General features: G+C 47.0%; 1 protein-coding gene across 2 annotated transcripts; it reads left to right on the plus strand.

Moving 5' to 3' along the window:
- Positions 1-9,243: 9,243 nt before the first annotated feature.
- Positions 9,244-17,929, plus strand: IL3RA (interleukin 3 receptor subunit alpha). Of its 2 annotated transcripts, XM_008248460.4 has the most exons (12): positions 9,244-9,393; positions 10,617-10,737; positions 12,051-12,169; positions 12,826-12,940; positions 13,178-13,307; positions 13,397-13,572; positions 14,182-14,297; positions 15,238-15,264; positions 16,206-16,323; positions 16,704-16,809; positions 17,039-17,120; positions 17,298-17,929. In XM_008248460.4, exons 2-12 carry the CDS (start codon positions 10,617-10,619, stop codon positions 17,370-17,372), a joined length of 1,185 nt encoding a protein of 394 aa, XP_008246682.1. In that variant the 5' UTR covers positions 9,244-9,393; the 3' UTR covers positions 17,373-17,929. The 2 variants fall into 2 exon arrangements, with proteins under 2 accessions (XP_008246682.1, XP_008246684.1); XM_008248462.4 differs by lacking the exon at positions 10,617-10,737 and having other exon boundaries at positions 9,254-9,393.
- Positions 17,930-19,350: the final 1,421 nt, after the last annotated feature.

The raw sequence follows: 19,350 nt of genomic DNA on the forward strand, positions 1-19,350 counted from the left end.
TCAATAACACAATGAGCTTCATTTCAATTATTTTGGCCACTGCTAAAATAATCAAAAGATAACAAATGTTGGCAAGGATATGTGAGAAAGGAAACACTTGCACACTGTTAGTGAGACTGTAAATCAGTACAGCTCTTATGAAAAACAGTTTAAAGAGTCCTCAAAAAACTAAAAACAGAACATCATATGATCCAGGAATTTCCACTCCTGGGTATATAGCCAAGGAAAATAAAATTCATCTTTTCAAGAAACATTGCACTTCCATGCTTATTGCAGCACTATTCTCAATGGCAAAAAAAAAAAAAAAAAGAAAACAAAGAACAGAAGCAATGTCCAACTACAAACAACTGAAAGAGAAAATGTGAAATAAGCAATGGAATAAACTAATTTATTAAAAAGGAGGAGATCGTTTCATTTGCAATAACATGTATGGAACTGAAGTCATTATGTTAAGTAAAATAAGCCAAGCACTGAAGATGAACATCACATAATTTTACTAATTGATTTTAAAAGGTTGATCTCATATAAGTTAAGATCATTATGAAGACCAGAGGCTGGGGAGAATAGGAAGGTTGATGAGATGGGGCAACTCTGATTTAATGGGTGCAAAGTTATAGATAGAAGTTCTGTGGTTTTATTGCCTAGAAAAATGGCTACCATTAATGATATTATCATTGGATGCTTCTCTAAAAAAACTGATGAAAGGATTTTGAGTGTTTTCACCATAAAGAAATGTTAAGTGAAGGGCCAGCACTGTCGCACAGTGGGTTAAGCCACCACCTTAGATGCTGGGCATCCCACATGAGGACCAGTTCTCATCCAGCTCGCTGATAATGTGCCTGGGAAGGTAGTGGAAGATGGCCTGGGTACTTGACCAATGTGGGAGATTCAGGTGAATTCTTGGCCCAGCCCCAGCTGTTGCAGCCATCTGGAGAGTGAACCAGCAAATAGAAGCTCTCTTTTTCTCTTTCTTTCTTTCTCTCTCTCTCTCTCTCTCTCTCTCTCTCCTTCTCCTTCCATCTCTCTCTAACTGTGCCTTGCAAATAAATAAATCTTTTTAAGAAACGGAGGGCAGGCTTTGTGGTGTAGCAAGTAAAGCTGCAACCAGCAATACTAGCATTTCGTACGGGTACTAAATCACATCCCAGCAGCTCCCCTTCCCATCCAGCTCCTTGCCAAAGGCCTGGGAAAAGCAGAAGAGGGTCCCCAATTGCTTGGACCCCTGTCACCCACATGGGAAACCTGGATGAAGCCCCTGGTTCCTGGCTTAGACTTGCCCTATGTGTTGCAGCCACTTGGGGAGTAGAAGACCTCTCTGTCTCTCCCTTTCAGTCTCTCCCTCTCTCTGTAACTTTGACATTTGAATAGATAATTAAATCTTAAAAAATACCTGAGTAGGTAGATGAATTTATCCAATTGGATATTATACAATGTGTCTGTGTATTTAAACATCACATAACATACCACAAATCTATAAAATTATGTGCCAGCTAAGATTTTTCAATTATTTTGAAAAACTGAGATGCTCATCAAACAGAATTACCTACGTCAGAGTAGAGGTGAGCACAAGGTGATGCTCCCATCACCTGTATTTGTAACATTTCTAGATTCTCATCTTTCACTCCTACACAGTGAAAACATAAAACTCCTAACGTACATAGGTTATATTGAAACAGCAAGTATTTAGAGAAGGCCATAATCTATATCACCACTTAAACTCATATCTCTAACTTAACTAAGAAGTTCCATTTTTTCTTATAGCATCAAATTTGTTGTATTTCCTTTTAAATTCCATTTGTGTCACCTTTTAATAATTTGCTAAATGGCAATCTTCAAAATTAACAAATCCAATTTGATATGTACAATTCCAATTCAAGTCCAAAACAAATCAAAAACCTCTTTTTGTCCCCTTGTTTTCAGGTTAGCAAAGATTTGGGAAGTAAATCATTGCCACCTCGTTGGTAACACTTGGCTATACCATAAAGATGTTCCTATCATATTTTTCATCTCTAAAATCCTATGGAGTCTTCAAACACTAATTTTATAAAATAAATAAAATATCAAAGTGTCTGATTTTGATCAAAATCCCACAATTTATAATGTAGAGGTTTTTGTTGAAATCTAATATTAAAATTCTTGTCTTACAATCATTGCTGTAATAATAGTAATCACTGACCTGGTTTAAGAATGTCCCAGACAGCCAGCATTCTGAGCTATTCAGATTCTTCAAATATCCCAAAGGTGCAAAGAACTGAATGGGAGTCTGAGCCTCTTGAAGAAGCAGCAAGACTAGGTCATTTCTTGCTGCCCCACTAACCAACTTGAATCTCTCATGTAGTGGAATGGTAGAGATCTTAACTTTCAATGGTGCCCCAGGGTGCCTTGGGCCCATTATCACAGCAGAGTCTTTAGGATTCCTGTGTGGGTGGATATAGATTAAACTAGATTTACTATGAAAGCTGAGCATTAAAAAAAAAAAAAAAAAAACAAACATATTAGGCTTTTGTTAGCCCTGATATTCAAGGTTTCTTAGTTCACCTCCAGAGAAATCACAGGTCAGGGAATGAATTCAGGGTGTACAGGATACAATTGCAGAGGAATTAACTAACATCAATGCTAATCAGCCAAACATAGAGAATAAAATTCTAGTTTATCTTCAGAGATGTTGTGGGGTTAACAGAGATAGTTTAGGAATTTATGCAAAGTTTTCACTAATATGAGGGTAATGGGTTACAGGGTGTGGTATGAGGCAAACATAAGCTTACATATTGCTGACACACTGCACCACAGTGAGAATCCAATAGCTACTAATTAGGGATGCAGATTTGATTGCTACAGCCAATGATCATGCCTGCCAAGGCAATGCATGTCATAGAGAAATCCAATCTGCCAAAGCTGAGGGAAAAAAGAAAAGCCAGTAAAAGTGAATTCAATGGAGCAATCATTTCTCGTCCATTTTAAAAAATCTTCAGTCCCTATTTCTGCTAAACAGACTGGCACTGTTGAGTTTAACATACAAACAAACTTCTGCATTTTTGTATCTGTGCCATTCACTTGGAAAGAAATGTTCCTCTTGGGGCTGGCCTTGTTGTGTAGCAGGTAAAAACACTGCCTATGATGCCACCATCCCATACATGTACTGGCTCAAGGCCCACCTAGTCCACTTCTTATCCAGCTCCCTGGCAATGGCCTGGAAAATGCAGCAGGTGATCGCCTAAATGTTTAGGCCTCTGCCACCTATGTAGGGGGCTGGTGTTGTGGCATAGTAGGCTAAGCCTCTGCCTGCAGGTTCATGACCTGTCTGCTCCTCTTCTGATCAATTCTCTGCTAATAGCCTGGGAAAGCAGTGAAAGATGACCCAAGTGGTTGATCCCCTGCAGCCATGTGAGAGACCCAGAAGAAACTCCTGGCTCTTCACCTTGGATCTGCCCAGCTCTGGCTGTTCCAGCCATTTGGAGAGTGAACCAGCATATGGAAGACCTCTCTCATTGTTTCTCTCTGTCTAACTCTGCATCTCAGACAAGTAAATAAAATATTTTTAAAAGAGTCAAGATCCTTGAAGTCTTAAATACCAAAACTGAAAATCTAATATGGATGCTCCTGGACTTAAAATAAGATTAAATCCCAATAAACCCATTGGAATTTGATTATAATGTAAGTATAAAACAGTTAATACATCTGACCTACTGAACATCTTAATGCATGGCAACATTCACATCTTAATAATAATATAGCACACTGTAGAGTATTGATGTTTACCAGTATGGCTAACTGGAGCTGGAGCTGATTGCCACATCTTAGAATTCCAAAAGTGTTTTACTGCTCATCACTAGTCCAGAAAAGACCAACATTCAGAATCTGAAGTATGGTTTCTACTGAATACACACTGCTTTCACAGCAACATGAAGCTGAAACATTGTTAAGTTAAATATCAGTCTGGGGACAACTTGTGTAGATTCTGATTTAAACTAGTAGAACCATTATAGAAGACTGTGAAGATTTCAAAATAGATCTTACCACATGGCTCAGCCATACTACGTTTGGACATTTACTTGTCCTTGAGATGTACTGGTGGCTCATTTATTTGGTTCCTTTCCAATTTCTTCAACAGGCACCAAATGCAGTAAATTTTCCTCTTAATACTGCTTTTGCTATATCCCATAACTTTGATTTGATGTATTATCATCTTCCTTTGTTTCCAGAAGTTTTTTGATTTCTCTTTTGATTTCTTCTATGACCCTCAGTTCATCCATGTGTTTGCACGTGATCTAGATATTCTTGAATTGTTGATTTACAGCTTCACTCCTTTGTGACCAAAGAAAGAGCATGGTATGGTTATGATTTTTTTTAGTTTGCTGAGATTTGCTTTATAGACGAATATATGGTCTATTCTAGATAAAGTTTTGTAAACTGTTGGGAAGAATATGTATTTTGCAACTATGGGGTGAAAAAGTTCTGTAGATATCACTTAGGTCCATTTGGTCCATACAGCTAGCTCTGTCATTTCTTTGTTGAATTTGAGTCTAGTTGATCTGTCCATTGTTGAAATCTGTTATTATAAATGTATTGGAGTCTTTGTCTCCCTTTAGATCCACTAACATGTCTTTTATATAGCCAGGTGCCCCTTAATTGGGTCTGTATATGTTCATTATAGTCACATCTTTCTGTTGAATTGATCCATTAATCATTACATAGTGTCCTACCTCATCTCTTTTAACAGTTTTTAATGTTAAAATCTACTTTCTCTGATATTAGGATGGCAACATCTGCCATTTTTTGTTTTCCTTTAGCATAGAATACATTTTTCCATCCTTTAACTTTCATTCTGCATATATCTTTGTTGGTGAGACATGTTTCTTGTAGGAAGCAAATAGGTGGATATTATTTTTAATCCATTTGGCCAATCTGTATCTTTTAACCAGAGAGTTGAAGCTGTTTATTTTCAAGGTGACTATTGTTAAGAAATGACTTGGCCCTGAAATTTTTCTACAAATATTCCTATTGCTTACTTTGGATTTCCTTTGTACTTCTACTGGGAGATTTTCTGCCTTCGCATTCTTTCATAATGATGACTTTTTTTGTGTGTTTCTGTGTGTAGCATACCCTTAAGCATCATTTGTAAGGCTGTATGAGTGGTGACAAATTTTTTCAATTTGTATTTATCATGGAAGGTCTTTGTTTTGCTGTCACTTACAAATGAGAGCTTTGCAAGGAATGATATTTTGGGTTGACAGGTTTTTTTTTTTCTCTTAAGACTTAAACTAAGTCTCATCATTTTCTCCTATGCTGCATAGTTTCTAATGAGAAGTCAGCTGTGAGTCTATTTGGAGTCCTCTGAAAGCAATATGTTGTTTCTGTCATACACAATTTAGAATCTTTTCTTTATGTTTTCACTTGTATGTTTGACTACAATGTGTCCTGGTCAAGATCTTTTCTGATCTGTGGGGAGCAACTAGACTAAGTTACTGGAATTAAGACTTATTCTATGCATCTGCTCTCCCACAATATGGCGCTGGGAGAGGAGTAAAAACAACTTTTACACAGCTGCCTCCAGTTCAACCAGTAACCTGCAGGAGCTGATCCTGTTCCTGATTGGAGGAGAGCAGCGTACTCGGCGTGTGGGTAGCAGAGTTGGGATTGGTGGAAGAGGACTATAAAGGAGGAGAGAGACAACATGCACCAGGAACATCTAAGGGGAACACCTGAGGAACATCTGAGCAGCCCCCGAGAGAGCTGGCCGACGGTGTGCCGCTCCCCCGCGGAAGTGGGGAAAGTGGCAGGGGGAACCGCCCTTCCATGGAGGTGGAAGGGTCGGTAGCCAACCCGGGAAGAACCAGCAGCAAACCCGGGGAGGGCTGAGCAGACAAAAGAACAGCGCAGGGTCCTGTGTCGTTCCTCCATGAAGAGGGGGAGCAACACTGATCATGTCTTTTAAAAGTTCTGTGTGCTTCCTCTACTTGGATGTCCCTTTCTTTCTCCAAATTGAGGAAGATTTCTGTAATTATTTCACTGAATAGGCCTTCTATACACAATGTCATGGCTGCGAAAGAACTTTTATGATCAGTCCCATTCACAATAGCTCCAAAAAGAATTAAATACCTTGGAATAAAGTTAACAAAGAATGCCCAAGATCTCTACAATGAAAATTACAAAACACCAAAGAAAGAAATAGAAGACATTAAAAAAGGAAAAATATTCCATGTTCATGGATTGGAAGAATCAACATTATTAAAATGTCCATATTCAAATGGGCCCATACTATAGTTTTATTAGATGAAGGTTGTATCCAGACTTTTATTGTTGGAGATTCAGCTTGTGCCTAAGGTGTAACTGTGTGAGTCAAATCTTATATTCATGAATTAAGTGATAGAAATTCATCTTGAGTCCAAGTTTCATTTGTGATACCTACAGTTTCTGTCCATATATTTACTAGTGGAGATTTGGCGTGAATCCAGTCTGTAACTCTATTATTTTCAGGTTATGACCAAGAAATTAATGTTGAAGATGCTGCCTTTGTATACAATGAGACTTATCAGCTATACACTGTGTCCAGAGATTTACTACAGGAGAGTCAGCAGCCTCTGTCCACTGTCTGGCTAAACTAGTCTCAATCTGTATCCTATAATTTAGTATTAAAGACTCAGACTCTGTCCAAATATTTACTGTTGACAGTTCAGACTGTATCCTGTAATTGACTGGTATTATTTCAGCCTGATTCCAAGCATTTACTGTTGGAAATTTATTTTGGGTACATGGTATGTCTCTAGTAGGTGGAGGATGTATCTAGAGATTTATTGCTGGATATGCTGTTCATGTTCATGTTGTAAATATATCAGACACAGATTGTGTCAAAGGCAATATGAATGAAATATGAGTTTCAATATGAATGAAAATCCCTAACTTGGGAACTAGCAAAGGAGGTACAGCCTGTTTCCACAGTGTATCTACACCACCACCTATGTGTGTCCCAATCTTCACTTCTGAAAAAAATTCACCTGGAGCCAATGGTGTGACTTTTGTGGAAATAGTCTCTATGTGGGCATTTATTTCTACTGACTTAGGCTGAGTCCATGATGTGACTGTATCTGTTTCAGGGTCTATACAGTAACTTATTGATGACTAAAATCCTGAGTGAAAAAGACTGTACCAGGTATAGGATATGTCAAGAGACTCACTGCAGGAAACTTGCTTTGAGCCCTCTGTGTTACTATTTCTGTTGCAGAATATGTCAAGGGATTTACTGATAAAAAATTCAGCCATGTTTCATAGTATAACTCTATTGGTTAGAGCTACTATTACAGAATTTGCTGTTGGCATTAAATCTTGGGTCCATAATATGACTATGTCAGTTTTAAACTGTGTAGAGGATGAATGATATTGGTAATGATCTCATTAATATCTATAGATCAATCAAATCTATTTATTAATATGTGATATGGCACAGTTCCTAGATTGTATAGATCATATTTTATTTCATTCATTTTTCACAAACCTATTCTTTAATATAGATTGATGATTTATTAATTGAAATAATTGTATTGAACTAATCTGCATTATATGATGACCTCAGCTCCATCCAGGTTTCCCATGTAGATGTGATAGGTGCACAAGGCCCTGAGCCATCCCCAGGAGCTCCAACCACATCTCCCTCATGGGTACAGCAGGAGTACAAGTCCTGGAGCCATTGCCTGGTGCCTCTTGGGTGTACATTAGCAGGGAGCTCTATTGCATTTACAACAGAAAATCCCCCTTTCTCCAGCTCTATGCACCCCTGACTGCCAGAAAGAAAGACTCCAACAGTAAGTGCATATTTCTAAGACAAAAACCGGCAAAGATGACCCCTTTGTAATTAGCTGCGATGGCTGGCTCTACTGTAGGTCAAAGCCATTGCGTAAGAGATCCTGGCTGATGGTAAAAAGAGATTTTTCTGAGTTTTGAAATATATGTGGCTCTGGCTGGGACTGGGGCTTGATAAAATGCAGCCAACAGCTTGCAAAAGACTTCCCTTGCGTGCATTGAGAAAACCCACAGGAAAGTTTAATTCCCACCCACAAGCAAAGGAAATGAGTCTCTATTGCTGAGAGCAGATGGGTTTTGCAACTGGCCACAGAGAGATCCTGAGGCTCAGGGCACAGAGGCTACTGTGGCAAGGTGTCAGAGGCAGTGACCCCGAGGGGCTGGCTTGGTGCCATGGATCCAAACTCACAGCAGCTCTGGGTGTAACAAAACTCTGCACCCTAGCCCAGGACAGGTGGCCAGAAGCAAGCCCAGGAGTGGTGTGATTGACATATGACAGAAGTCTAGGGTAGGTTCCCCAAAGCCATCCAAGGAACAGTACGATTGACAGGATGCACCTGTTTATCTCAAATCACTGGGGCCCCAGGAGAGAGGTCTCTGCAGATGGTATTGAGTGACTGATTGTGAGCTAGCCCTGGAGCTCCACCCCAGGTCTCCCAAGTGGGTGCAGCAGGTGCCCAAGGACTTCAGCCACCACCTTCTGCCTGCCCGAGGCTCACTCATAATCAGGTCCTCAGATAAGGACGTCCCCAGCAGCATCTCAACTGTTCACCATGGGGTCAGTGGTGGAATTCAGTTCCCTGCTCATGTGCACCCTGGCAGACAGCAGGTGATGGTTCAGGTAAAGGGGTCCCTGGCACCCATGTGAGACACCTGGATGGAATTCCCAGCTCTCAGATCCCACTTGGCCCAGCTCTGGCTGTTGCCAGGAAACCAGCAGAGAGAGAGGATCTCTGCCTCTCAATCTGTCTGTCTGGGAGTCAGGGCATGCCAAGCCCTCCTCTGTCTGTCTCAAGCCACCTCTGAGTTCCTTCTGGGGTTCCTCATACCAACATCCTGTTCGAGAGAAACCCCAGGTGTCGTCAACACGGGGGTGACCTCCCCTTTCCTTGTCCCCCTTGTTTCCTCCCATTCCCAGTCCCAATTCTGCCTTTCCCAGCCCACCTGTCTCCAGGAGATCACTACAAACACTGCACCCAGAATCCACAGTCTGGCCTCAGCTGCCCACACACAGGGCAAACATGCTACTCTGCCCAGCGCCAGTCCTGTCCCTGAATGCACCCACAGTGCCAGAAGTCATCCTTGCTGGGGCTCCTTCTCCAAGAGCCCATCAGTGCCCTGACCACTCCCCCGTGCAACTAAGGGTCGCAGAGCAAGGGCACCCTCATTGGCTCTGCTTTTCAAGGGGTGGAGCCGCAGCTGCAAAATATAAACACAGCCGGAGTTGGGAGACCACGAGCTTTGGTTTCTCTTTGGGCAGTGGGGCCCTGTGCAAAGCAGGAAGCTAGAGCTGAGAAGCTGTCAATCACGTCACAGAGGGGAGACGGATACAAGGCAACAGCCATAAATCATCCACCGTGGCGAGAGGAATGCAAGGTAACAGCCGTTGATCGCGGTGGGGTGCGGAGTACGAGGTAACTGCGAGGGTGAGGGGCAGGGGCAGTCTGTGCTCTCTGCAGAGCCCATGCTGGCCAAGATGGGGCGTGCGCGCCGGGGGCGGGGGTGAGCAGCCTCCGTTGGCAACCGAGCATTTGAACATGGCCGATTCAATAAGAGTCATGGCTCCGTGTAGAGACGCAGGATCAAGCATCCGTGGCCAGCACCTCAGGGATGGTTGTGAGCTTGGTTCTAAGCCACAGTGATAGATTTCAGGCACGCTGGGTTCCATGAACCCTAAGGAGACAATTCATGTCACAATTTGCACCTGTTAATTGCTTTTTTATTGTATGTTTAGATTGTATTTGAAAGGCAGAGAGATAGAGACAGACACAGATAGACAGAGCTCCCATGGAATGGTTCATTCCTCCCCGAGATGCCCACAACAGCCCAGGAAGGGCCAGGCCCAAGCTGGGAGTTGAGACCTCAGTCCTGGTCTCCCACCCACTGAATGGCAGGTGCACAAGGACTTGAGCCATCACCTGGTGCCACCCATGGGCGCATTAACAGGGAGCTGCAGCCAGGGGCCAGGAGCTCCTTCCCGGTCTCCTGTGTGGCTACAGCAGTGCCCCAGTATTGCAACCATCACATGCTGCATCCCAGGTGTGCATTAGAAGGGAGCAGGAGCCAGGAGCACCATCCATGTCTCCCATGTGGATGCAACAGGTGCACAAGGCCCTGAGCCATCCCCAGGAGCTCCATCTGGGTCTTCCATATGGGTGCAGCAGGTGCAGAAGTACATGAGCAATCACTTGATGCTTCTCAAGTGCATCAGTAGGGAGCAGGATCTGAAGTGCAGCAGCAGGGACTTGAACTGGCACTTGGAGTCAGCAACAGGGACAAGATTCTTGTCATTGCTGCCATTGCTATCAGAGCAAAGAGGACACCCATGTGCAATAGTCATGTTTGCAAGAGATAATGAGGCTGACACACAGAGACAGACACACAGACAGGCACACATACACACACACAATACAATGCACCCATGTACATACATGCTCATATGCACATTAGTCCACCCATACATGTGCATGGTGCACACATATGTAGATGTACACATGTGCATCTGCCTCAGAGCCTTCCGTCCTGTAAGAAGCCACGTGTACTCAGCACAGCATTCTGGAGGAGCCCAGCATCCTCCCACCCTCATCCTCCCCACCCAGATGCTGCTGTCACTGCTGCTGCCAAACACCCCAGGTACCTGCTCTCCTGCGCTCACCATGACAGCCCTGTGGCTGACCTTGCTCCTCATGCCCACCTCCCATCTGCTTCAAATCCACCCAGGTAGGCATCAGTAGCTTTTAATGATCTTATTTTATTTATTGATGAGGCAAGAGAGAGACAGCAGATCTTCGATCCCCTGGTTCACTCTCCAAATGCCTGTAACAAACAGGGCTGGGCCAGGCTGAAGCCAGGAGCCAGGAGTTCCATTAGGGTCTCCCATGTGAATGCAGCAGGTGTACAAGGCCCTGAACCATTCCCAGAATCTCCAACTGGGTATCCCATGAGGCTGCAGCAGGTGCACAAGACCCTGAGCCATCTCCAGGAGGTCCATCCTGGTCTCCCATATGGGTTGCAGATGCTGAAGCACTTGTGCCATCACCTGCTGCCTTCTCAGGTGCATTAGCAGGGAACTGGATCAGAAGCAGAAGCAGGATGCAAACTAGCAGTGTGATGCTGGCATCACAAGGGGCAACTTAATCCCGTGTGCTGCGATGCTGGCTCCCAGCCATCAGGATTTTGATCCTGAGAGATTCATGTCATGGGCTTATCTGAAATTGCTTGAGCACTGGGATCTGTGCCTCTGCTTCACCCAGTGTGATCGTTCTGATGAGACTACATCTGATGTGTGTTCTGCTTCAGGTAGCTGGAAAAAAAAAAGCCCATAATGGCTCAAGCACTTATACACCTGCCACCCATGTATGAGACCCAGATGAGGCTGCTGAATCCAGCTTCCTGTTTTTGCCAGGGAGGCAGCAGGTGATTGCCCAAGTACTTGTGCACCTGTTGCACCCACATGGGGACCTGGATGGAGTTTTCAGCTAGGCTCAGCCCTAGTTGTTGAGGCCATCTGTGGAATGAGTCAGCAGATCAGATCCCTTCCTTCCTTCCTTCCTTCCTTCCTTCCTTCCTTCCTTCCTTCCTTCCTTCCTTCCTTCCTTCCTTCCTTTCTCCCTTGACAGGCAGAGTGGACACTGAGAGAGAGAGACAGAGAGAAAGGTCTTTCTTTTGCCATTGGTTCACCCTCCAATGACCGCCACAGCCGGCGCGCTGCAGCAGGGGCGCCGCGCTGATTCGAAGCTGGGAGCCAGGTGCTTCTCCTGGTCTCCCATGGGGTGCAGGGCCCAAGCACTTGGGCCATCCTCCACTGCACTCCTGCGGCACAGCAGAGAGCTGGCCTGGAAGAGGGGCAACCGGGACAGAATCCGGCGCCCCGACTGGGACTAGAACCCGGTGTGCAGGCTCCGCAGGCGGAGGATTAGCCTATTGAGCCGTGGCGCCGGCCTGTCCCCTTCTTTCTTTCTCTCGAGTCAGTTGATTTTCTTTAAAAAAAAAAAAAAAAAAAGAATATCGTCTCTCTCCTATAAACTTTTCAGACATGAGTCCACCCATCACGAACCTCAGGATGGAAGCAAAACCTGACAGGCTGACCTGGGACCTCCATGGAAATGCAACCAATATTAAATGCATCAAAGACTCCAAGCAAATCCTGAAGGTAAAACCATTGTCCTCTGTCTCAGTCTGAGGTTTGTCTCAGACCTGAGACACCAGGGAGCTGACAGCCTGAGTTCCTCTTTCCGGTCTCTGAGTTCATCCTGGAGAAGCAGAGAGGGAGAAATATATCTATATCTATATTTATATCCATATCTATATCCATATCCATATCTATCTATTTATCTATCTACCTATATAGATAGATAGATAGAGAGAGAGAGATAGAGATTGAATCTTCCATATTCTGGTTCACTTCCCAAATGGCTATAATGGCCGAGGTTGGGCCACAGGAAAACCAGGAGCCAGGAGCTCTATCTGGGTCTCCCACGTGGATTGCAGGGACCCGTGATCTTTAGCCATCTTCCTCTGGCTTTCACAGGCACATAAGCAGGGAACTGTATCGAAATGGAGCAGCCGGGATTCGAACTCTTGCTCTGACATGGGTTGTGGGCATGACAAGTGGCAGCTTCATACAGGACACCACACTGTCACCTGCCATGGATTTTTTTTAAAGTCGCAGTTCTCTACTGTGACCCTTAGATGGAGCTATTTCTACACACATGATTCTATGGTTTTTATAAAAAAACGTCAACATGCTTCACATCCATCCGAACACGTCCTGGAGAGGATCCCAGGTTCTCCTCCTGTCTTTCTTAGGCGGAGCAGGACAGGTACTGTGAGTACCACGCACTCTCCCTGTGCAAAGTCAGCAATTACACCGTGCGCGTTGGCAATCCGCCTTTCTCCACGTGGATCCTGTTCCCTGAGCCAGGTGACCAGAGATACTCCTTCCGCTTTTGGTGGGGGGTGGGGTGGGGGGTGGGGGGTGGTTCAGGGCTGGGCCAGGCTGCAGCCAAGAGCCAAGAGCTCCATCAGGGTCCCTTACGTGGGTGGCAGCAAGTGCACAAGTTCCTGGGCCAGCCCCAGGGACTCCCTCCGGGTCTCCTACCTGAGTGCACCAGAGACCGCTCTGGAAAGCAACGCGGGTTTGTCTTCTTTGCCACTGCAGACGGCGACTCTGAGGCCGCGGCCAAGAACCTGACTTGCTGGGTGCACGACATGACTGTGCTCACTTGTCGCTGGGCTGTGGGCAGGGCGGCCCCGCGCGGTGTCCAGTACCGGCTCTCCTGGAGAGTAGGGTAGGTGCGTCTGCTGTGTTCCTGGCCCGCCTGTGGCTTGGTTGGGAAGAGCCGCGGGCTCGCTCCCGACCTCCCTGTCCTGCGCACAGGAGCGGCAAGGACCTTGAGTGCCCGCGCTACCACGTAGACGAGCGCGGCGTGCGAGTCGGCTGCCGCTGGGATGATGTCTCCAGGTACCAGGGCGGGTTCCTGGTGCAGGTGCATGGCGCAAGCGCAGGAGCCCGTATCCCCTGCAAGGAAGACATGGTGGATTTCTTCCAGCAGGGTTAGTACTGACCGGGTGGGCCCTGCCCGCGCTTGCCCTTAGCACTGGGAGGTTCCTGCTCTGAGCAAGATGCCATGGGCCGCCAAGTTGGATAGAGGGTCAGGGGAGACGGAGGAGTAGGAAGAGGTGGAGGAGGAATGGAGGAAGAGTAGGAGGAGGACAGAGAAAGGGAGGAGCAGGTGGGGAGGGGGTAAAGAAGACGAAGAGGAAGGAGCACAAGATGAGGACGGGGGGGGGAGACAGGTGGGGAGGGGGTAAAGAAGACGAAGAGGAAGGAGCACAAGATGAGGACGGGAGGGGAGAAAGAAGAAAAGGAGGAGGAGGAGAGAGGGGGAGGAGGGGAAGAAGGGAGGTAGAGGAAAAGGAGGAGGAGAAGAGGAGGAGGAGGAAGGTAAAAGGGAGGAGCAAGCAGGGAGGAGGAAGAGGGGGGAGAAAGATGATCGGATAAGAAGGGAGAGAGGGAGGAGCAGGTGACTGCTGACCCTGGCCTCTGTCTTACTGCAGCCCCCAGTGTGCAAGAAGCAGATTTTTCCAGTCTCTGCGGAGACAATGTTTCTGTGTGTCTCCCACAGGGAAAACATATTCTCTATTTCTGTCCCCTGCCTGTAGAGAGATTGAGTCCGCCAAATGTCACCATAAGGTGCAATCTCACCCATGCTTTCCTGGAGTGGAAGAACGTGAGCCATTTCAACCGCAGAGTCCGTTACCAGCTGAGCATACAGAGGGTAAACACTTGGGGCAACTGGAGAAAGAAGAGAGCGACAGAGAGAGAGAGAGAGAGAGAGAATCTTCTATCTGCTGGTTGACTCCCCAAGTGTCTACAGCAGCCAGGGCTGGGACAGGCTGGACAGGCTGGAAACAGGATCCAGGAGTTCCATCCAGGTCTCCCACGTGGGTGCAGCTATCCCCAGGAACTCCATCCTTGTTGCCTGCGTGGGTACAGTAGTTACACAGGGACCTGAGGCATCCCCAGGAGCTCCATCCGAGTCTCCCACATGAGTGCAAGGGCCCAGGAACCTGGGCCATCCTCCACTGCCTTCCCAGTTGCATTAGCAGGGAGCTGGATTGGAAGCAGAGCAGCTGCGATTCAAAGTGGCAGACACTGGTTGCTGGAGTTTTAGGTGGCAACCTAACTCACTGTGCTACCATGCCAGCCCCATTAGTATTATATATCCAATGAGTCACACTTTTTCATTTTTTATATGTATTATTTACATATAATTGCTTATTGATAATCTTTATAACTGTGTGTTATATTTATTATACTCAAATATTAATTATTTCATTTGCTAAAAAGGCTCTTTTTCCCCAAAGGGTCAAGTTTTTTTGAGTTTATTGTTTTAGAGTGGGTAGTTTTTTTTTGTTTGTTTTCTAAGTGACTATGTCACCAACTTATTTCTCCCTTTCACTGATGGGAAGGAGCAGGTATTGCTGCAGTCAGAGGTAAAGTCCTAGTTCAGCTTCAGCTGGGACCCTCATGAAATGTGCTGCCTATGAAGCAGTCACCTACTGGCAGTCACTTTGTCAGTACTTATTGTCCCAGCTGGACCTTCTGCCCCACTCCCACCCCTTACCCAGACATTTTGGGGGGAGGTAGAAGGGGAAGGTTCCTTGGGGGAGTGGTTTCCTTCTACTCAAAAAGTTCTTTGGCTTTTTCTCTTGCAGGGCCAAGGAGCTCCTGTGGAGCAAATTGTGAGCACCCCTTAGCAGCTCAGATTGGAATTGTACAGGGTGGGCTTGTTAATATCATGGCTGAGCACTGCCCCCACCCTGCCCCGTGGGATAGACTCCACCCACCGACTGCCATCTCAACCAGCCACACATGGAGGGACGAGAAAAGAGATTCAATGATGCCCCCAAGATGAGAGACCCCACAAATTTGCTCCGTGCCTTTGCCCAGAAACCCCTTAGCCTGGGGCCGGTCACCTGGGATTCAGGGTGGGGCCAGTTTGGCAGACTGTGGCTGCATCCCTCAGAGAAGAGGGTGTACCAGTGGGTGGTTGCAGCCTGAGCGGGGCACCCTGTAGGTTCCAGCAGACATCTCACCCACACCAGTCCCAGCCAAGGTGTTCAGGCCAAAAGCACATGTGTTGGTGGACTAGATGGTCTTGGACCCTTTATGGGGCTTAGATCAGCATGCAGTGCCCCACCTGCCAATCTACTTGCCAATCACCATGCAAAAGAAGAGAAGTAGCTGTTGGGTCAGAGAGAGCCCTGAGCTGGCACAGGGAGTAGTGGCAAGGCCCCAAGCCCCTTTCTGAGCACTGAGTGCTGCCTGTGGATGCTGGCCTGGGCTTTCCCTGGGGGACATCTTATGCCAGGAGCTGGCATAGCCACAAGCTGTGCACATAAGAGATGTCCTGCTCCCTCTCATGACTCTGCGCCAAGTGCTTGGTGCCACTTTTGCTTCCTGGGGGTTTCAAGTGTGCCCTGGCTTTGCAGCCTCAGCCCTCTGCTCATGCTACATGCATTTGCAGTGGATCAGCCACGCCCCCTGCTGCAGAGCAACCTCAGTTCTGCTCACCAGTCCTGCAGCATCTGTTGGCAAATCCGGCCCCAGCCTGAGACCCTGGGCACCCTGGCCATACCCTTTGCCTACCTGTGGCCACACCCTCTCTCTACCCATTCTCCAGTTCCGAGACAACGTGAATTCGTTGGACCTCCTCCATCCAGGGACTTTCGTGGTGAGAATCAGAGCAGAGGCATACCTCGCAGGCATACGCAGTGACTGGAGCGCACCCCAGCGCTTTGGTGAGAGCCATGACCACCTGGTAGTTTCCTGGGAGTGGTGGGTGCCACTCCCAGAGCCACACACGTGCGTATCCCGCACTTGTCATCCACGGGTTCTCCTTGCTACTTCTTCGGCTTCCTAAGGCCTTGCTCCACGTGTGTCTCTCAGAGGGGACCCCTGAGCCCCAGAGCACACCCACGGTTGGCTCTCAGCCCACGGGTGTCACAGGTCTTGCTTGCTAGGCTCTCATGACTGACTGTTGGAGACATAGCCTGGCAGGTAGAGCTCAGGCATCTGGGCCCTGGAACTCTGTCTCCAGAGACATGCATCTGGGTATCCCCGGGAGGTGGGGAAGAGAGGTGGCCAAGCCAAGACATCCCCCCTTCCATTTCCCATTCAGTGTGCGACTCTGCAGGGGACACCTTGAGCCGTGTCTGGTGGGCAGCTCTGCTGATTGCCCTGGCGATGCTTCTGGCCCTGCTGTTCATGTTCCTGCTGTGCAGACGGTAAGAACCACCAGCCTGCTCCTCTGGATCTCCAGAGACTCTAAAGCGGATCTCAGAGAGAATGGGACGCCACGGGGCAGGAGGCAGGAAGCACCCGGTGAGGTCTGTGCTGCCTCCCCTCTGCCGCTCCACGAACTTCCCTGTCTCAGGGGCTATCATGCATGAGCGCGCCACATGGCTGCCGGCCTCGCTCAGTCCCTGGCATTTATCTCCTCCTGTCTCCTTCGAGGTTCTCGGTGGTGCAGAAAATCCTCCCTCCTGTGCCTAACGTGAAAGACCCCCTGTGGGACCTCGGGCAGAACTACAAGCTGGTATGAGCTGTGGCAGACACAGCTGGCTATGTCTGGGGGCTCTGCCCACTTCTGACTTCTGCTCCCCTGCCTCCCCGCCCCGCCTGACTTCCACTTATGCCTTGCTGACTTCCCCTTGCAGCCACTCCTGCCTTATGCTTCTGACCACTCCTAACTTCTGCTTCTGCTCACCTGCAGGTGGTCTGGGACATTGGCCAACCCAGCCCAGAGGACTGTCCTGTGGCCCAGGTACAGGTGCAGGAGACGGCTTGAAGCGCCTGCCCAAGGCCCGGCCCAGCTTGCCTCGCCTGGTTCCCCAGTTTCCCCTCAATAGTTGCAAGGAGCTGCCTTGGAAAGCTTGGTACTGTGTGCACTCCCTCAGTTAAGTGGTTTTTCTGCCTCTCGCTGGGTGGACGCAGCCCAATTACCCCCAGGAGTCCTCTTCCAGATCCTCTGTTAATGGAGCCCAGGTCTCTGCCTAACCTGGACACCACGCCTGCATCCCTTATGGGCGCCGTATTCTAGTCCCAGCTGCTCCTCTTCCAGTCCAGCTCTCTGCTGTGACCCGGGAATGCAGTGGAGGATGGCCCAAGTACTTGGGCTCCTGCACCCGCGTGGGAGACCAGGAGGAGGCACCTGGCTCCTGGCTTCGGATCGGTGCAGCGCCAGCCATGGAGGCCATTTGGGGAGTGAACAAACAGAAGGAAGACCTTTCTCTCTGTCTCTGTCTCTCACTATCTAACTCTACCTGTCAAATAAAAAAAAATTAAAAAAAGAAAATAACAAAGTCATCAAAATGCATGAATAAAAATAAGCATAAATAATATGGTATAAGTTACAGACTGTATTTTTGCTCCCTACTCCCCAATTCTTGTTGAAATCCTAATCTTATATTTGGGAGTCGATTAAATGTTGATGACAGAGCCAACATAGATGGGATTAGGGCCCTTAAAAAGGAGACTCTAGGAGCATACAATCAAGAGCTGATAACATGCAACCTGAAAGACACCTTTTACCAGAGTCTGACCCATGTTGGCATCCCAATCTTGGAACTTAAGTCTCCAGGTCTATAAGAAATAAACTTATTTTTTCGTAAGCCACCAAATGGTATTTTATTATGGCAGCCCAAGCAAAGATCAGAAACACTCTCTGTGGAGCTGTGACAGAAACAAAGTGCATACTGCCACACAAAACAACATTGGTGGGCCGGCGCCGTGCCTCAATAGGCTAATCCTCCGCCTGCAGCGCCAGCACACCGTGTTCTACTCCAGGTTGGGGCGCCAGATTCTGTCCCGGTTGCTCCTCTTCCTGTCCAGCTCTCTGCTATGGCTGGGCAGTGCTGTGGAGGATGGCCCAAGTTCTTGGGCCCTGCACCCCATGGGAGACCAGGAGAAGCACCTGGCTCCTGCCATCGGATCAGCGCAGTGCGCTGGCTGCAGCGCGCTGGCCGCAGCGGCCACTGGGGGGTGAACCAATGGCAAAGGAAGACCTTTCTCTCTGTCTCTCTCTCTCACTGTCCACTCTGTCTGTCCAAAAATAAAAATAAAAAAAAAAAACATTGGTGATTTTCAAAACTGTAGTTATGATAGGAAAAGAGACAGGCCCATAAGACTTTATTAGCATGATGCCATTTCTATGAAGCTCAGATATAAGCATAGCTCAACAACAATTTGCTTAGGAATGCCCATGTGAAAGAATATTTTATAGAAATCAAGACACCAATAGAGACAGAGTTCAGAGTGGTGGTGGCTCTGGTGGGAACAGACAAGAGGAAGATGGTGAAGTCTGACAGGATTATGGCCCTTGTGTTTGATGATGGTACCACATGCATTTGTTATCAATATTAGACTTCAGAATCTCAAAATTAATATATGCATTATTTTTCATTTATCAATTGTTGCATTGAAAGCATAAAGAAATATACAAGTTCTTCAAAATGTCTGGGGAGATGTAATTAAAGGTTATTTTGGTGCCAAAATTTTGAAGTCAGTGCATGTAAAGGGTCTTTATAAAATTGATGAGAAAATGTATACTATGCAAAAACTATGCAAGGATTGCAACAGGTTTTTTTGTTTGTTTGTTTTTCAATTTTCACTTAATTTTTTGAGAGACAGAGAAACAAATAGGCACACATATACATGCATAGACTCAAACACAGGGCTCCCATCTACAGGGTCACTCATTAAATGCTCACTGCAGCCTGTTTCCAGGGCTGAAGCTGGGAGCCAGGAAGGCAATCCAGGTGTGTTAT

Source organism: Oryctolagus cuniculus, chromosome 2 (genome assembly GCF_964237555.1).
Source record: "Oryctolagus cuniculus chromosome 2, mOryCun1.1, whole genome shotgun sequence".
NCBI classification, from domain to species: Eukaryota; Metazoa; Chordata; class Mammalia; order Lagomorpha; family Leporidae; genus Oryctolagus; species Oryctolagus cuniculus.

What these genes read in the sequence shown, in the direction of transcription:
- IL3RA (XM_008248460.4), top strand. Translation starts at nt 10,617, where the DNA reads ATGCTGCTGTCACTGCTGCTGCCAAACACCCCAGGTACCTGCTCTCCT. An exon ending in TCTGCTTCAAATCCACCCAG is followed by an intron (nt 10,738 to 12,050) that starts GTAGGCATCAGT and finishes TAAACTTTTCAG; the next exon opens with ACATGAGTCCACCCATCACG. An exon ending in ACCAGCTGAGCATACAGAGG is followed by an intron (nt 14,298 to 15,237) that starts GTAAACACTTGG and finishes TTTCTCTTGCAG; the next exon opens with GGCCAAGGAGCTCCTGTGGA.